Here is a 14,614-nt window from a genome sequence, read left to right on the forward strand (position 1 = left end):
CTGTATTTTCCCTTGGACACGTGTTTAATAACAGATTCACAAATTAAACCATAGTTTCTCAAAGCATCAGAGCGGTAGTCTATCAAACACCAATACAAACAGCAAACTCTACGCCCACATGGTGATAAACCCATTTGTTTAACTCCCAGGCTCAGCCTCATGCACGTGCATGGGGAAGAACCGTGCGTTCCAGCACTCAGACGGGTCCTGTCTGTGTCGGACTGGCTTCATCTTCTACGACCAGCTGGACTTTAAAAGCTCCAGCGCAGACAGTCAGGTGGACTGCCAGCCTGAGGTGAGCCATTTCACCCAGCAGACAGAATTCATTTACCTCACTTTCCGGCTGAATAGCCTCCTTGGAATCTGAACAACAAAAAAATAAAACCACTCCTGAGTTTTATTCCGCACTGACTGGCTCTGAATAAGCTCTTATAAGTAACGTAACTATGGGCCTTATTTATTCACAAAATGGCTATCTTGGTTCTAAACGCTAGCCTGGTGGGGGGGAGTGGAATGCGGGATTTAACCATAGTGTTGACAACCAAGAGAGTTGCCTGTCAGATAAGGTCCCTTTGAAGGAACATTTGGCATGTTCTATTCTCTTTGTTGTTTTTTTGATTAGAAACAAAGCTTCAACTTAAACCTGCCCCCTTAATAGCCGTGCAGACGGTGTGCATCCACATCGAGCCACTTGTGTGAGGAGGTTTCTTAGACATATACATTTATTCCCTGTCCCAGGTGAATAGGCGCTGCGCCGCGGGACAGGTGCGGCTGGCGGCGTCCCGCGAGTGCGTCTCCCCCTCCCTGTACCCGTGCAACGTCACCTGCGGAGCCCACGGCGGGACGGTGGACCCGGAGATGGGCATGTGAGCGCCACGATAGGAGAACCAGGACCAATACAGATAAAAACACAAATCAATCAGCCACGGCTGGGGCCCAGAGGTTATTGATGCTGAGGGGCTTTAAGTGATGACAATCCCTTCCCTGTCGGGGCGCGCTCTCCCCTTCCCCAGCTGTCAGTGTGAGCGCTACGTGTCCTCCGAGGAGCTGTGCAACTCTTCCTGCGTGGCCGGCCTGCCGCAGCTCTCCGCCCGGCTCTCCGCTGACGGACAGCTCATCCTCAGCCTGAAGCAGATGGACAGCCGGCTGTGGGTCCGGGTAAGCACGCGTGGTGGTGGTGGTGGTGAGGGGGGGGGGGGGGGTATATTTTTTGTTGTTGTTGTTGTTGTAGTATTTAAACAACTGTGCTTCGGCTTAGCCGTTGGCTGTGTGTGCGGCTGATGCTGAGGATTAGCAGGGCCTGGTATCATCCGATGTATACCGTTTTCAATTTTTTTGGGGTAGTGTTGCGTCAGCTTCGGCTCAGGCTGCTGGGAACGAACGGGGTGATTGGCTGACGTAAGCCCTAGGAAGGATTTTTTCGGACACATCTGATAAAAATGGTGCGGCTGCCTCATTAGCGGTTGTCCATTTCCCAGCGGTGTAAAGTGTAGTGGAGCTTGAGGTAAGAAGGTCCAGGAAATGGTAACCAAGGGCTTTATCTTATGACTAAAGGGAATGTTATGTTATGCAAGAGAAAGAAAGGAAGAAAGTGGAGAGAAAGTAGGAAAGAAAGGAGGAAAGAAGATTAGACTACATGAAAATATCCTCAAAACCAGCATAGTTGTGTCGTTTTCGGTATTTATACTTATCAGCATTCTAACAGATGCTAAGTACTTATAAATACAGCACACAACAGATGGCCTGGCTGGTTGTTGCTGCCTAACCACCATGTATCTCTGTATGAAATTCAATTTGAGGAATTAACATGCTGAGAGACGCTTTATAAATGTTGCAAGATTAGGCTAGTTATAATCGTCTATTAATTCAAGAATTGAACAATGACTTCTAAAGTATAAGCTTTAGGCATTACATTTGCATACACATCTATCCGAGTTAAATTAAGACTGATAAATTGGTAATGCCGTTGCAAATGCAGTCTGAAGAAAAACCTTTCTTCTAGGAAAGGCTATATATATGCATATATGCATACATTTTAATAGTTTATATAGATTATTGGACCTTGAAATTATGGAAAATAAATTGTGTCTTTGTGCAATAAAGCCTTATACAGTATGAATAAAACTAACCTCCAATTACTCTCACAGAATGGCAGGGATATTTTGGGCCCCGATGTCCATTTGAAGAACATTGGGAAGGTCCATGTAGTCCAGTTTGTCCCTGATGGCGTGTTTGGTTGGATCTTCACGGAGAGAACGTTGATGATTCAATTTCTGTCAGGTGACTCAACCGTAACATTCTGTGTCTACATGTGATTGGTTCTGAGCAAAATTCCAGCGTTTTTTATTGGTGTCTGTCTAGGCAGGACCTCTAAACTAAGGTCGACAATTAGTTGTAGAAACATTATTTGTCATATTTGCTGATATTGTCTTTACACCCCAATAACAATCAATCAATCAAATGCTCTGACAAAAAAATCAGGTTTATGCGGCTGTCGCATGCCTGTGACATCCAGTCTTTTTACTTCATTTTGCCAAAATGAAATGATATGATGACCCACCTTAATCTAGATAGTCAGTCATGAGTTTTCAAAACCTAGCTTACTCTGGCTGATTTCTCCAAATTTCCTGCACTACCTTCAATATAATGATTCAACCTAAGGACTGCATGCAAACATGCTGATTGTTTTCCTTGTCCATACGTTTAGATGAGGGGGAACTCCTTCACGACAAGGATAGGAGTAAGAGAGACACAGACACCAAAGAGACTGCTCGGACGCCCGTCAGTCTTCCACGAATCCCGAATCCCATCGGCTGTCTGTCCTCTGGAGACATGATAGTGTTCCAGCTCACCATCAACCACACTGGTAGATTACTATCCTCACTCATCCTTAGAGTGGTTGCAGCAGGTAAAATTTGAGATTTGTAAAAAGAGAGAATGGAAAAGATCCGAAGAGAGCAGCAACCCAGAAAAACCCTTCCTCCCTCTCTGCTCCTTCCCTCCTCCCTACGTCTCTCCACCATTGAGACGGTGATGCCGTGTGGCTGAATGTGATTGACAGAAAAGATTGATTCCATGAACCCATTAGGGATGGGAACCGTAATTGGTTGGCTAAGGTTGGCTATGTCAATTCAATCTTTAACACATTTAACTAAAGACCTGAGGGCCAAACATTGGATCAAGGGTTGTTTTAATACACATGGTGCACCATATTACTTTAATATATGTATTTATTGCCTTTTGCGTATTGATCAAATCAGGTAGGTAATAGACCACCTGCGCAGGGTTGCCTACAGGGAGTCTGTGGGCATTAGGGTCAATGCAGTATATATATATATATATATATATATATATATATATATATATATATATATATATATATATATGAATATATATATATATATATATATGAATATATGAATATATCGTTAAAGACAGTAATGCTATCAATCATGTATTCCCACCAAGACCGCAGCCTCAGCCACTTCCCGGTGTATCACAAAGACCACCTGTTCAACAGCAACCCCGGCTGGGATTTCGGGGCCTTCCGGCGTCTCCAGGTCCTCATGAAGCAGACACACTTCAACTCAACAAGGTGCCACTCAATTCAGCGCTGCTAGAACCGGGCCATATGGAAGAGTTTATCATTGAGGATCCTAGGGAATTGAAACGCAATCTATATGCAGTGAATGCGTCCCAACCACACACTCTAATTAAAAGTTATTTCTGAAAGGACCCAAGTGGGGATCGTCTTTTTGAAGTATACGGCAAAATTCGGTTGAATCAGCAAAGCTCCCCCTGTTCCCTCGCATATTTCAAACCAAAGCCTCACTTTGGGATACATTTGGGGGCTTTATCAGCTCATTAACTGCAAACTGGGTATAAGTGTAGGAGTGAATCCACGATAATTCAACATCGCTCAAAGTTATTGTTAAATTAACGCTACCGTTGGATTATCTCCCTCTCGGAGCATTAGAACGTTTAACATCATTAGCATGACTGATATCCTCCTCACCTCTCCTCCACCACCTATCCTTCTGCTCCCCTTTCTCCCTTTGCCGCCTTAACCTTTGTTTTGAATACATTATTAAGTAAGTACGTTAAAAGGGGAACTGTCACTCTCTGCGGTTTTCTACTTTTAAAGAGCAGCGCTGCATAAAAATTGCGACCAGCCACATGAACTCCGGGTAAAACACAGAAAAGTTGGACCATTGACATTGGCGTTAATGTTGCAAAGCCACAACACGCGTCGGAGCGGCGCGTGTTGTGGTTTTGCAACATTAACGCCAATGCCAACGCCGGCGGTTCCCCGTCACAGTCTCTGTGTTCCCCCCCGGGGGCCGCCCCCCCCACCAGGTTCGCCCACGTGTTCTCGGAGACGGGGAAGTACGTGCTGGTGGACAGCGCAGTGCCTGAGAGGAGTGTGGTGGTGGTGGTGAGTGACAGGGGGACGCAGTGTGACCCCAGGGCGGCCGTGTTCCAGCCCCAGACCCCCGCACAGCTGGTCCGCTTTGGGATCCTCAAGCAACCCCGCCTCAACCTGCTGCCCGACTGGGGGGTCATCGTCGGTGGGTGCTGGTTTGCTTGCATTCGTTGGCCCTCCACTTCCTTCAATGAGCAACAAACAATAGTAAATAATCGTAATAGCTTGGATTTATATAGCGCTTCTTTTCAAGGCACTCAAAGTGTTTTACGGTGTGCAATGGATGAAGGATACGACCCCTCATCCCCTACCAGTGTCTCTCTGCCACCTGGGTGATACGCCAGAACGCTAACCCCACACCATCTATCACTGTGGAGAGGGGCGGGGATAAACTATCCAATTACAGACATGGGGGTGAAAAGGGGTCAATTTTGAAGCAAGCTTGAAGGTGGGAATTTGGCCAGGACACCAGTGTTAGCAACCCTACTCTCACGAAGACTGTCTAGGGATCTCCAGTGTCCACCACAGGGTGATAGGACCTTGGTTTAATGTCTGATCCGAAAGACGGTGCTTTTGCACATCACAGGAGGTCTTCAACTCTCCTAGGGCTTTGGGGATATCACATAGGCCAGAAGGATGAACGCCCACTACTGGCCATCCAACACCTAAAGTATAACAACACCATACGTAGATATAATGAGAATCCCCTCCTTGAAGAAATGCATGGATCCAAGATGAATTAATTCTCGTGTGATGGTTCTTTGGGTGACCAGCGGTCCTGAGTCTCCTGCTGCTGCTGGTGGTGGTGCTGACCAGTATAGCGCTGGTTCTGAGGCCCAGCCAAGCCAAGCTGATCCTGCAGTGGAGGAACAAACCACGCTGGCGGAGCCTGGGGGAGCCCTGCTGTCCCGTGGAGTACCTTCCCCAGGGAGACAGGTCTGTAGGCTCTTAGATATTACCTACCGCAGATAGTCCCTTCCTCATGGAGACAGGTCTGTAGGCTCCTCAGATAGTCCCTTCCTCATGGAGACCGGTCTGTAGGCTCCTCAGATAGTCCCTTCCTCATGGAGACAGGTCTGTAGGCTCCTCAGATAGTCCCTTCCTCATGGAGACCGGTCTGTAGGCTCCTCAGATAGTCCCTTCCTCATGGAGACAGGTCTCTAGGCTCCTCAGATAGTACCTACCACATTGAGACAGGTCTGTAGGGTTCTTAGATGAGCAGATACTGATCTGCTAAGGCATTTGTCCAAAGCATTTTGCACAAATGTCTGCTTGAGAAAGGATGTGTGGCTGACAACCAAGCATTCTAAAAAGAATCGAGATTCACAATATAAAAACAAACACTGAGCAACAAGAATTTTCGTATATTTATAAACACTGCAGGAAGACAAATGAACTACCTTAACCTTAAATACTTTTATATGAAAGGGAGAGGGGTAAAGTGTGCAAGTTTGTTGTTTGTTCAGTATTTAGATTGGAACTTTTGGTATTATATCCTGAGTGAAATCAGGTTGATTGTGTGTTTCTTTTTCAGCTTACCCGCCCCACTAAACTGTGCAGGCCTACTAGGTAACAGAGGAGTAGGAGAGGGGGCAGAGGCAGAAGAACCTGCCGTCTCAAAGGGAGGTAAAGTCCTGCCTATATTCATTATATTCTGCTAATATTCACATTCTTCATTGTCGGATTGTAAGTTAGTAAATTCATTTTTGCAAACACATATTTATTTCTCTCATCGGCCAGCATAACAAAACTCACAAGATTTGTGTTATTCAAGAAACCTGGAGATCATCATAGCTTATAAAAATAAATGTGTAAAAAAAGCTTTGTTGGCGGGCAATCAGAAGTAGTTTTAAAGATATGCGTTGGCTGAAACCAACGATTAGATGAACTAAAATCAGCTGCAACCGCCTGTCTGCTCATCCATATCAATTAGGACCATCTGGAAATCCTAGTCAGCATTATCTTCTATTAATCTTTGCCAATTTGCACGTGGTGTCCACATGGCTTTCCCCTTTTGACAGGACTCTTGAAAAGTTCTAATATTTTTAAACCGTACCCGGCTCCCTGGAAGAAACTCAAGTGGCTGAACTGTGTTAATGTGTGGGGCTTAGTATGCAATGTATTATTCATAGGGCCGGTTTAAATTCCAGTAAGCCCTGCATTGCCAAACCACCAGGCATGACCAGGTAGCAGATAATAGCCTGGTCTTCTGTTTGATTGATGATTTGGGAAATAATGACTACAATCTCGGTATAATGACTTCTGAGGTTATCTGCAACTCTCTATGCAGGTAGTGTAATTTAACGGCTAAATATTTATCATCTATTCCTTACGCCGGCCTTGCATGTAAAAGGAAAGGAGAATGAGTCATACTAACAAAAGAAAAGCCTCTGTTATCTTCAAGGGTCACTTTAATTACGTTATTTTTGGAGTGTGTGTGTGCTGTAAATATTCTCAATATTCAAATCCGATCTTAAGGAACACTTATCATGCTAAAACCATATGCAACAAGGTCAGCACGTTCTATAAAGTGTGCAGCTGCATACCGTATAACCTATGATTTAAAGGTTCACATTAAACCCCCATTGACCTTCCTTATACAATCTGGGTTGGATTCGAGTCTGACTGATCCCTCCTTTCCGCGAGGTGCCTCAGAGCGTTTTGACTTGGAGGAGTTCAACGTTAAAACCCTGTACGACAAACTGGAGGACCAAAACCTGCACCTGGCTTCACAGTTGGCCCGCCACCGCAAAGACACACAGGAATTCTACAGGAACATGTGCCAGCAGGCCGATGGCTTACAGGTGGTACACCTATTAAAGAACCTATTTTGCTAGAAGACACACTATTTACATGCAATTTTCTGAAAGGTGTTTACATTTTAAATGAAATCGCAGGTGAGATTGAGTGGTGGCTGTGTTGTCAATTATGTTGCATTTTCCCTCCAGAATCTTTTAGAAAACATGGATGTAAAGAAATTAAGTCTTCTGAAGGAGCTGGGCCTTGACTCCTTGGAGCGTAAGCTCTGTACTGATGCTGGGGGAGAGAAGAAAAAACAAGGTACAACACCAGGGCAATTAAGCTCTCAGAAGTGTATTCCATCCAATAAATCTGCATAGGCCAAAGCCAAGTAAAAGGCCAGGAAAAAAAAAACACATACACAAGTTTTTTTTTAAATGCAAATGAGCTCACCAGGTTTTCCTTTCGTTTTTCGTGCTTTTCCTGCATTTTGGCACTATGGAAATCTGCATCCAGCCGATGCTTCTGTGGCCCTGCTGGGTGCTGTTCTGGGGTCTGTGGAAGCCCTCATACTGCGGCTGACGGGGGAAGGCTGGCAGAACCAGGATCTGCCCTCACCACCCCACTGCCTAGACAACCATGAGTGTGAGGAGTATGGACAAAACAGCGAAGCACACGTGTGTGATCCACAGGTAGGACGAGAGGATACCTAGGCAGCAGAACAGCTACATTTGTATTAATTATTTTAATACAATGTATTATAATTGTATGAAATCCTTTTCATATGAATTCCTCTTGCCAATTATATCCAACAGTCGTCCCCGAGGAATTTAACCAAAATAGCAGGTCCTCATCAAGATTCAGGTAAGGCTTTTCTTTGTTTGTATGCAGATCATTAGTCAGATCATTTTAACGTGGTAAGAGTGTTTACCAAGACTATTTAATAGATGTACCGCATCTTTTCCAGGGCATTCGCTGAGTGACCATGACCTGTCCAAGCTGGTGGCCATAACTCCTCTGTCTAGAACTCTGCAGGAGATCCAGCAATCTCTACAGAATCTAACTTCAGCTGGCCCTGGTAACATTTTTTGGAATATATGGATATGTAATTCATAAAATAAATTAAATGAGGTTGAACAAATGCAAAGACATTTAGAGGCCATTGCCATCATTTCATCAATTAATAAGTTAATTAATGAATTGTCTCATCATGAATAAAACATTCATGACACTGACAATAATCCATGCAAAGAATATTCAAACTGAATTAATTATCCCTTCTTGTGTACTTTGTATTTCTTTTGTATTTTATCTATTCGGTTCTTTTGTAGATGTTAACGACCAGGCTGTTATTGAAGACCAGCCCCTGCAGCCAATTCCGGTCGCCCTGGACAATCTTCCTCCACAGCACTCTGCCATTTTCCTGTTTGGTTGCCAGGTGATGCGGTTGCTAGGCAAATTGCCTTTGTTCCCGCCTGTGCTTTTGTTGATCGCAAAGTCCATCCCTGTCTCCTCCTGGTCCTCCCCGGGGGGTTTGCTGGCGCATTGCTCGGGGGGCTTTCACTTTGACAAGAGCAATCAGATACTCTACCTCTCTGAGGCCAAGCTTCAGCACGTGGGTCAGTTCATCGCCACCATCCTCCAGGCCATGGCCTATGTGGCATCAGGTGACTCAAGAGATAAGAGAATAATGACTAAATACACATTCAGGAATTAACTATTACAGCCCCCCCAAGCATATCTTCTTTCCATTGAAGTATGCTGACGTTTTCATTTCATTCTCCATGCGTTCCTACCAGGGTCCAGGCCGCAGATCTTTATGCAGGCCCTTCATCAGGCAATATCAGCGCTGAGCCTTCAGCTCTTCAACGTCTCCTTTAAGTTGGACCAGGTATTTTGTTTGAATATGTTGAATAAAAGTGGCACATCATCTCAGTACCAATAGAGGTTGGAAATCAGAATGCATCATGGGATTCCTTCACTTTCAAACACAACAATGCCTCCCCTTAAAGGCAAATCACTTCATGATTATTTAACAATGTGAAAAAAGTATTATTGCCAACACAATTATTAACCATCAAAAGCTCCTATGCAACCAAAATGAAGGTGGCCATTGCGATGTTACGTCACGATTACAAGCCCTATGCACACACCCAGATGGTGTTGTTTCAGCCGGAAGACTCTGAGGCTCCACAGAGGTCACAGCACGGCTCGTTACCCGACGACTTCCTCAACGTCAGCGTCCCCTACGAGGAGTATTTCTCTGAGGATCTCCTGGCTAGCAGGTTTGTTACATATCATCTTATACACAATACCGATCACTTCACGTTGTCAACAAATCACTTGCATGCAATTACATTTGTCATTTTCTTTTCCAATTTCCAAGACTTCAGAAATACAAGTTTTTCAAATTAGAGCAGCTAATCAGAGATCTGAAACATGGACCACAAACAGCTAAGCAGAGAAACATGGGTAAGGTTATACGTTTATATTGATCAAATAATTATAATACATCACCGACCTTCCACATATCATAACACAAGGTTTAGAAGATAGTGTAAGTTGTATATTAGATAATAACAGTACAAACGTAGATAACAAATTATTATCTTACAGGTGTATCCCCTGAAGGTAATCCTGCTCAGGTAATTATCACACGACTCGTTTCCAGAGCTATTTAATCCTCCACATTTTGATGAGTGATTTTCATGGCGTGTACTGATTCTACTTTGCCTTTTAACTGAACAACACTACAGGTCTCCTCCATAGAGGAGGAAATAGATCGCTTGAATGAATCCTTCCTACATCTGAGTCTCCAGCTGCAGAAAAGAGGTCAGATGCACACTCAGCGCTGGGAGAGTCAGCATACTTCAACCGATCATGCGGCTGTAAGTGTGTGTTTGCGTGCGCAAGCCTGTGTGTCTGTGCACGTGTGTTCTCAATTTCATAGTGAGTTATATTAAAGTAAAGTAAAGGGATTTCATACATTCTTATTCAAATATTATCCATCAATGTGTTAAGCCATTAGAGCTTTATTCCCGACTAGCATCAGGGATCATTATCACATGCCCCCTGCCCTTCTCCGTCGTAGAGGCCAGCCGGCACAGAGCTGCCAGCCCTCAGTCGTAATGGAACAATCCTGGTGGAGCTCCAAAGACGATACGTGTCCCAGAAACTCGACGAGCTGCAAATCACATTAGAGCAGAGAAGGCCGTGCCAGCGGCCCGGTGGCCCCTCACAAGACGGGCCCAAGAAGAACCCAACAACCACCGACAGCTACACCGCTCAGCAGGGGGGACACACCCCCGGCCCAGAAGACCATCAGAACCACCAGGACCACGGGGCTCTTTCAGAGGGCTGCAGGCAGGGCACGGCTCCAACTTACCACCGCAGTCAGAGCCAACCATCGGTAGTCGCAGAGAGCGGACAGTTTGGAAACTATTTATTAGAAGGGCATGTTTCCGACCAGAAGGCTCAAGCTTCCTGAAAGTTCCAGCGATGGTGATGATACATGCATGGCCGACTGATGAATACCAGAGCCTCCCGAGTGCAAAGACCCAGGGAAAAGTGGAGTTGACTTGTCAGATAGCAGAGGAGTGGCTGACAAGAGGTACAGATATAGACGACCTAATCACCCGGCGCCGGGTCTGAATGTAGATAAATAGCTGAGGTTTTAGTTATTCGTCATATTTTTCTTTCTGTTGTGCTACTCTTATAACTGAATAGATGACGTTGACAAACGACTGAGAATACTCAATCAGATTCTCTGGGTTTTTTGAGGTTCTTGAATTTGACAGGAATGACGAATTATACTTTGCACAGGCTATAGAATAAGTGAGTGAGTGCAGATTTCATCATACCTGATCCAGAACAGAAATATTCTCTGCCTGGCAAGAGTTGTGTAACACAATCTGTCATCTTGTCCAAATAGTTTCCAAGTCAGGAGTTCTACAGGCCGTGTCGGTAGCAGCCCACTAGTTGCCACACTTGTATCAACACATCCAATAATAGGCTGTTGCCGCTGCAGATAAAACTGAGAGAGATCATGAGATGTTTTCCTGTCTTGGCCTGTGTGACCTTTTCCTTCATGTTCCTTTCACCTTGTTCTGCCTGTCTTCCTCATTCACACGGCCATCCACAAACCGGACCACTAACAGAACCAGAACCTGAAGTACACATTAAACATTGTGAACCTGCTCCACTATGTGCCGTCTTTCTCCATTTCTGAGGACAGTGCTCAGGGTCCCATAATAGAAAGTGAGTTTTTCTTCAGGGGACAATAGTCAGTGAGCCAATTCCGAAGGTCAGCCAGGCAACAAGGTCTTCAGTTGCTATCAGTGTTAGGTTTGAGCTCCATGCCAAATACTTTTGGCAGAGAGATACACACTGCTCTGCTGATCCAATGTTCCCTTTTGAGTGTGGTGTGGATTTTGGAAAGCATGTGTTAAGGTATGCCTGTGCATTCGGTGGGAGGAAAAACAGCGGTTTTGTCTGCTCCTGTTTGTGTTCATCAAGACAGTCAAAGAGAGTGAGGGAAAAGAGAGAGGACAGAGAATGGTAACGATGGCTACATGAGATTATTTGATTTACCAGTTGGATCAGCTCTGTGGCAACCCTTAATCTTCCTTCTGTCTTTCACATTTTTGTATAACACCATAACTCCCTGGGTAAATGCTCTGTTCAATGTGTGTGTGTGTGTGTCTATGTGTTGATTTGCACATTATCTGTGTCTAGTTGCGGTTATTTATAGAATGTTTGTGTGTGTGCACATGGTTCTGTTTGAACGTGTGTGTGTGTGTGTGTGCATTCATTTAGGTTTGTGTGTGCATGCCTTTGTGTGTGTGAGCGAGAGAGAGGAGAAGCCATATCATTTAATACCCGTGTTTTTCTTGGCTAGTGTAATGGTTGGCAGCTGCTCCAGTAGCTACTGTGCGGTTCCAAACATGCCAGTTGTAGTTAACCCCTACTAGAACCATCACTTTTTTATATATTATTAAGCATTTTCACATCGCAAAATAGTAATTGTCCTTTTCAAATAAAACTCTAAGTAGAAACATCAAAGACTTAAACCCATGTTTTGGTTCAGAGAAAGCTACTCACACTTCATACATTTCTAGCATGTTCCATCCGGTAAGCTGTAATCAAGTTCTAGTAATATTCAAATCCCTCAAAATCCCTCAAAGTCTGTTCTTGCCCCTTAAAGACCCTTAACACCCACATACCCACACACACACACACACACACACGCACGCCTACTGCTAAGGTTGAGGACCCAAAATGCACGACACAAAGATTAATTTCCAAACCACAGGTTTTACTCACACAAGGCTCTGGATACATGAAACACAAGGTGCACGCAACAACAGAAACAATGATTGAGCAAGGAACTGAACCAAGGCAACAACTTAAATACACATGACTAAAAAGACACAGGTGGGCAGGGAACAAGGTAGAACTTTGGGCAAGACAACAATCAACCTCAAATTAATAACTAGACTCAGGATGGCAGGGAGCAAGGTAATAATGAGGACAGTAGGCGGGACTCAGGTTAGGGGCGGAGACACAGAATCACAAGACAAACCAAACTGAAGCACATGGAAGACTACAAACAAACACAGGAAGTTCAAACCCAGGAGATACCACTGAAAAACCAACATAAAAGTCCAACACATGAAACAAAACAAACACACAAACATACACACACACATAGATCAGATCCTCTCTCTGATTTACCTAATGTCTGATTGTTTTCATATAAATTGATACATTCACCAACACACAGTGTACATTCTGCAAGCTTTTCCTTCCCCTGTAATGAATCGAAATCTCCCTTCCATTGTATCTCCCTGTGACTCTCAGGGGAGACCCGCCTCTGACTTTGGAAGAAACTGAAGTAGGGCATGATACACACAACATCATTTGACAAGTAAGCATTGGCTAAGAGGAAGCACTGGGGTTGTGGCCTCTGGTCATCTTTCTGAATCAGTAGGCTGTGGAGGAGGCTGAACTGGCTGCAACCCCCGTCGCCAAGCTGAACACGTTGCCATGGTTTCCTTGTCCGGCGGTTGCTGTCTCACCCGGCCTGCCATAGTTAGTCTGTGTCTGCGAGTCATTGCCTGCCCACTGCCTGAATCATAGGACCCCCATTCATAACCCCTCTCCTCCAAACTGGGTTTTCAAAATCATTGCACTGCTTGTCTCTTTGTTGTTCGCTGAACCAGTCAACCTCTGGGTTTTTATTCCAGGTGACCAGATTTCTGAACGGGGACATTTGTAGTTAGGTGGTCCATATATCAACAAAATTCTGTTATTATTTCTGAAATTAATAAAAAGGACACGTTTTACCTATTCTCATCATGGTAAATATAGTACTGAAGTCACATATCGGGCAGCACATGCCCGATGGTTAACGATGATTTGTTTTAACCTCTGATAAACTTTGCCAAAAACGAGCCAAAGTACTCGTACTTTCTTCCTATAGTATTGATATCCTATTGTTTATGATCGGTCCGATCATGGGACGGAGTCAATAGATAGACCCCCGCGTAGCAAGTTCACATCACAGCCAATCAGAAAGACACAATACTCTCTGTCTCCAGTGAATATTAATGAGGAAACTAGAACCGTTGCATTTAAAACTCTATCATATCATTGTTTTACCTTAATTTTCTTAAAAAAGGGACTATTCCGGGGACATCTCTGGCCGGGGACATGGCACTAGAAACGGTGACTGCATGTGGAAAAACAGTCTGGTCACCCTATTTTCCTGTTGCCTTAATTGGTTGTTGTGACTGCGATGTTTTGTCTTCACCATTATATATAGTACAGCCACAGACTTTAAATGGAATAAAATATTGGAATGAGTAAATCCTTGACTCTGCCTATCCTTCTAAGCCTTTCATTCCACCATATATTGACCCCTAGATTACACACATTGATGTCACAGCAGGATTATTCAAGCTCTTAAAGACTCTAGTCCCAGCAGCTACATTGCAGGTTCACCTCATCCTGCTATTTCAGCCAGAGGCTATTCACAAACATGGGGTTGACCGATTGATGACATGAACAAGACTTGCTTAATTTTGATAATTCTTAAATTGAGCTGAACATAAAAAGTACAAAAATAATTTAAAAAATAAATAATAAAAGTTAGGGCAACAGCAGGGGTTCCAAACTATATCAAACAAGCAGCTCACATAGATGGGGAATTGTAATATAAATATCCCCAAGGAAAGTTGAAAGATATTTGCACAAATTACCAGACTTTAATAAAACTCTAATTTAACAAAACATATGTTCTAGTAAATAAGCTTTTTTTTCATGTTACAATCTGTCGTTCCAGAAGCCCAATTATCTTTTTTACGCTTCTGAATGAACTATATTATATATATATATATATATATATATATATATATATATATATATATATATATATATATATATATATATATA

The 14,614-nt window shown here is 43.8% G+C and overlaps 1 protein-coding gene across 2 annotated transcripts; it reads left to right on the forward strand.

Moving 5' to 3' along the window:
• Positions 1–492: 492 nt before the first annotated feature.
• On the forward strand, positions 493–14,383 carry LOC115561763 (uncharacterized). 2 transcript variants are annotated; one of them, XM_030381989.1, is made up of 19 exons: positions 493–1,158; positions 2,148–2,280; positions 2,708–2,866; positions 3,469–3,595; positions 4,357–4,568; positions 5,197–5,359; positions 5,958–6,049; positions 7,079–7,227; positions 7,372–7,483; positions 7,679–7,854; positions 7,978–8,026; positions 8,130–8,240; positions 8,494–8,829; positions 8,962–9,053; positions 9,320–9,447; positions 9,549–9,634; positions 9,779–9,807; positions 9,919–10,050; positions 10,254–14,383. In XM_030381989.1, the coding sequence occupies exons 1-19, from the start codon at positions 970–972 to the stop codon at positions 10,647–10,649; spliced, it is 2,871 nt and encodes a 956-aa protein (XP_030237849.1). In that variant the 5' UTR covers positions 493–969; the 3' UTR covers positions 10,650–14,383. The 2 variants fall into 2 exon arrangements, with proteins under 2 accessions (XP_030237849.1, XP_030237850.1); XM_030381990.1 differs by having other exon boundaries at positions 9,335–9,447; positions 10,254–14,382.
• Positions 14,384–14,614: the final 231 nt, after the last annotated feature.

The sequence above is a fragment of the Gadus morhua genome, chromosome 16, assembly GCF_902167405.1.
Source record: "Gadus morhua chromosome 16, gadMor3.0, whole genome shotgun sequence".
Classification (NCBI taxonomy): domain Eukaryota; kingdom Metazoa; phylum Chordata; class Actinopteri; order Gadiformes; family Gadidae; genus Gadus; species Gadus morhua.

Coding starts and splice junctions, on each gene's coding strand:
- LOC115561763 (XM_030381989.1), top strand. CDS start 970: ATGACAATCCCTTCCCTGTCGGGGCGCGCTCTCCCCTTCCCCAGCTGT. Junction 2,281..2,707: donor GATGATTCAATTTCTGTCAG/GTGACTCAACCG, acceptor CCATACGTTTAG/ATGAGGGGGAACTCCTTCAC. Junction 8,241..8,493: donor TCTAACTTCAGCTGGCCCTG/GTAACATTTTTT, acceptor GTTCTTTTGTAG/ATGTTAACGACCAGGCTGTT.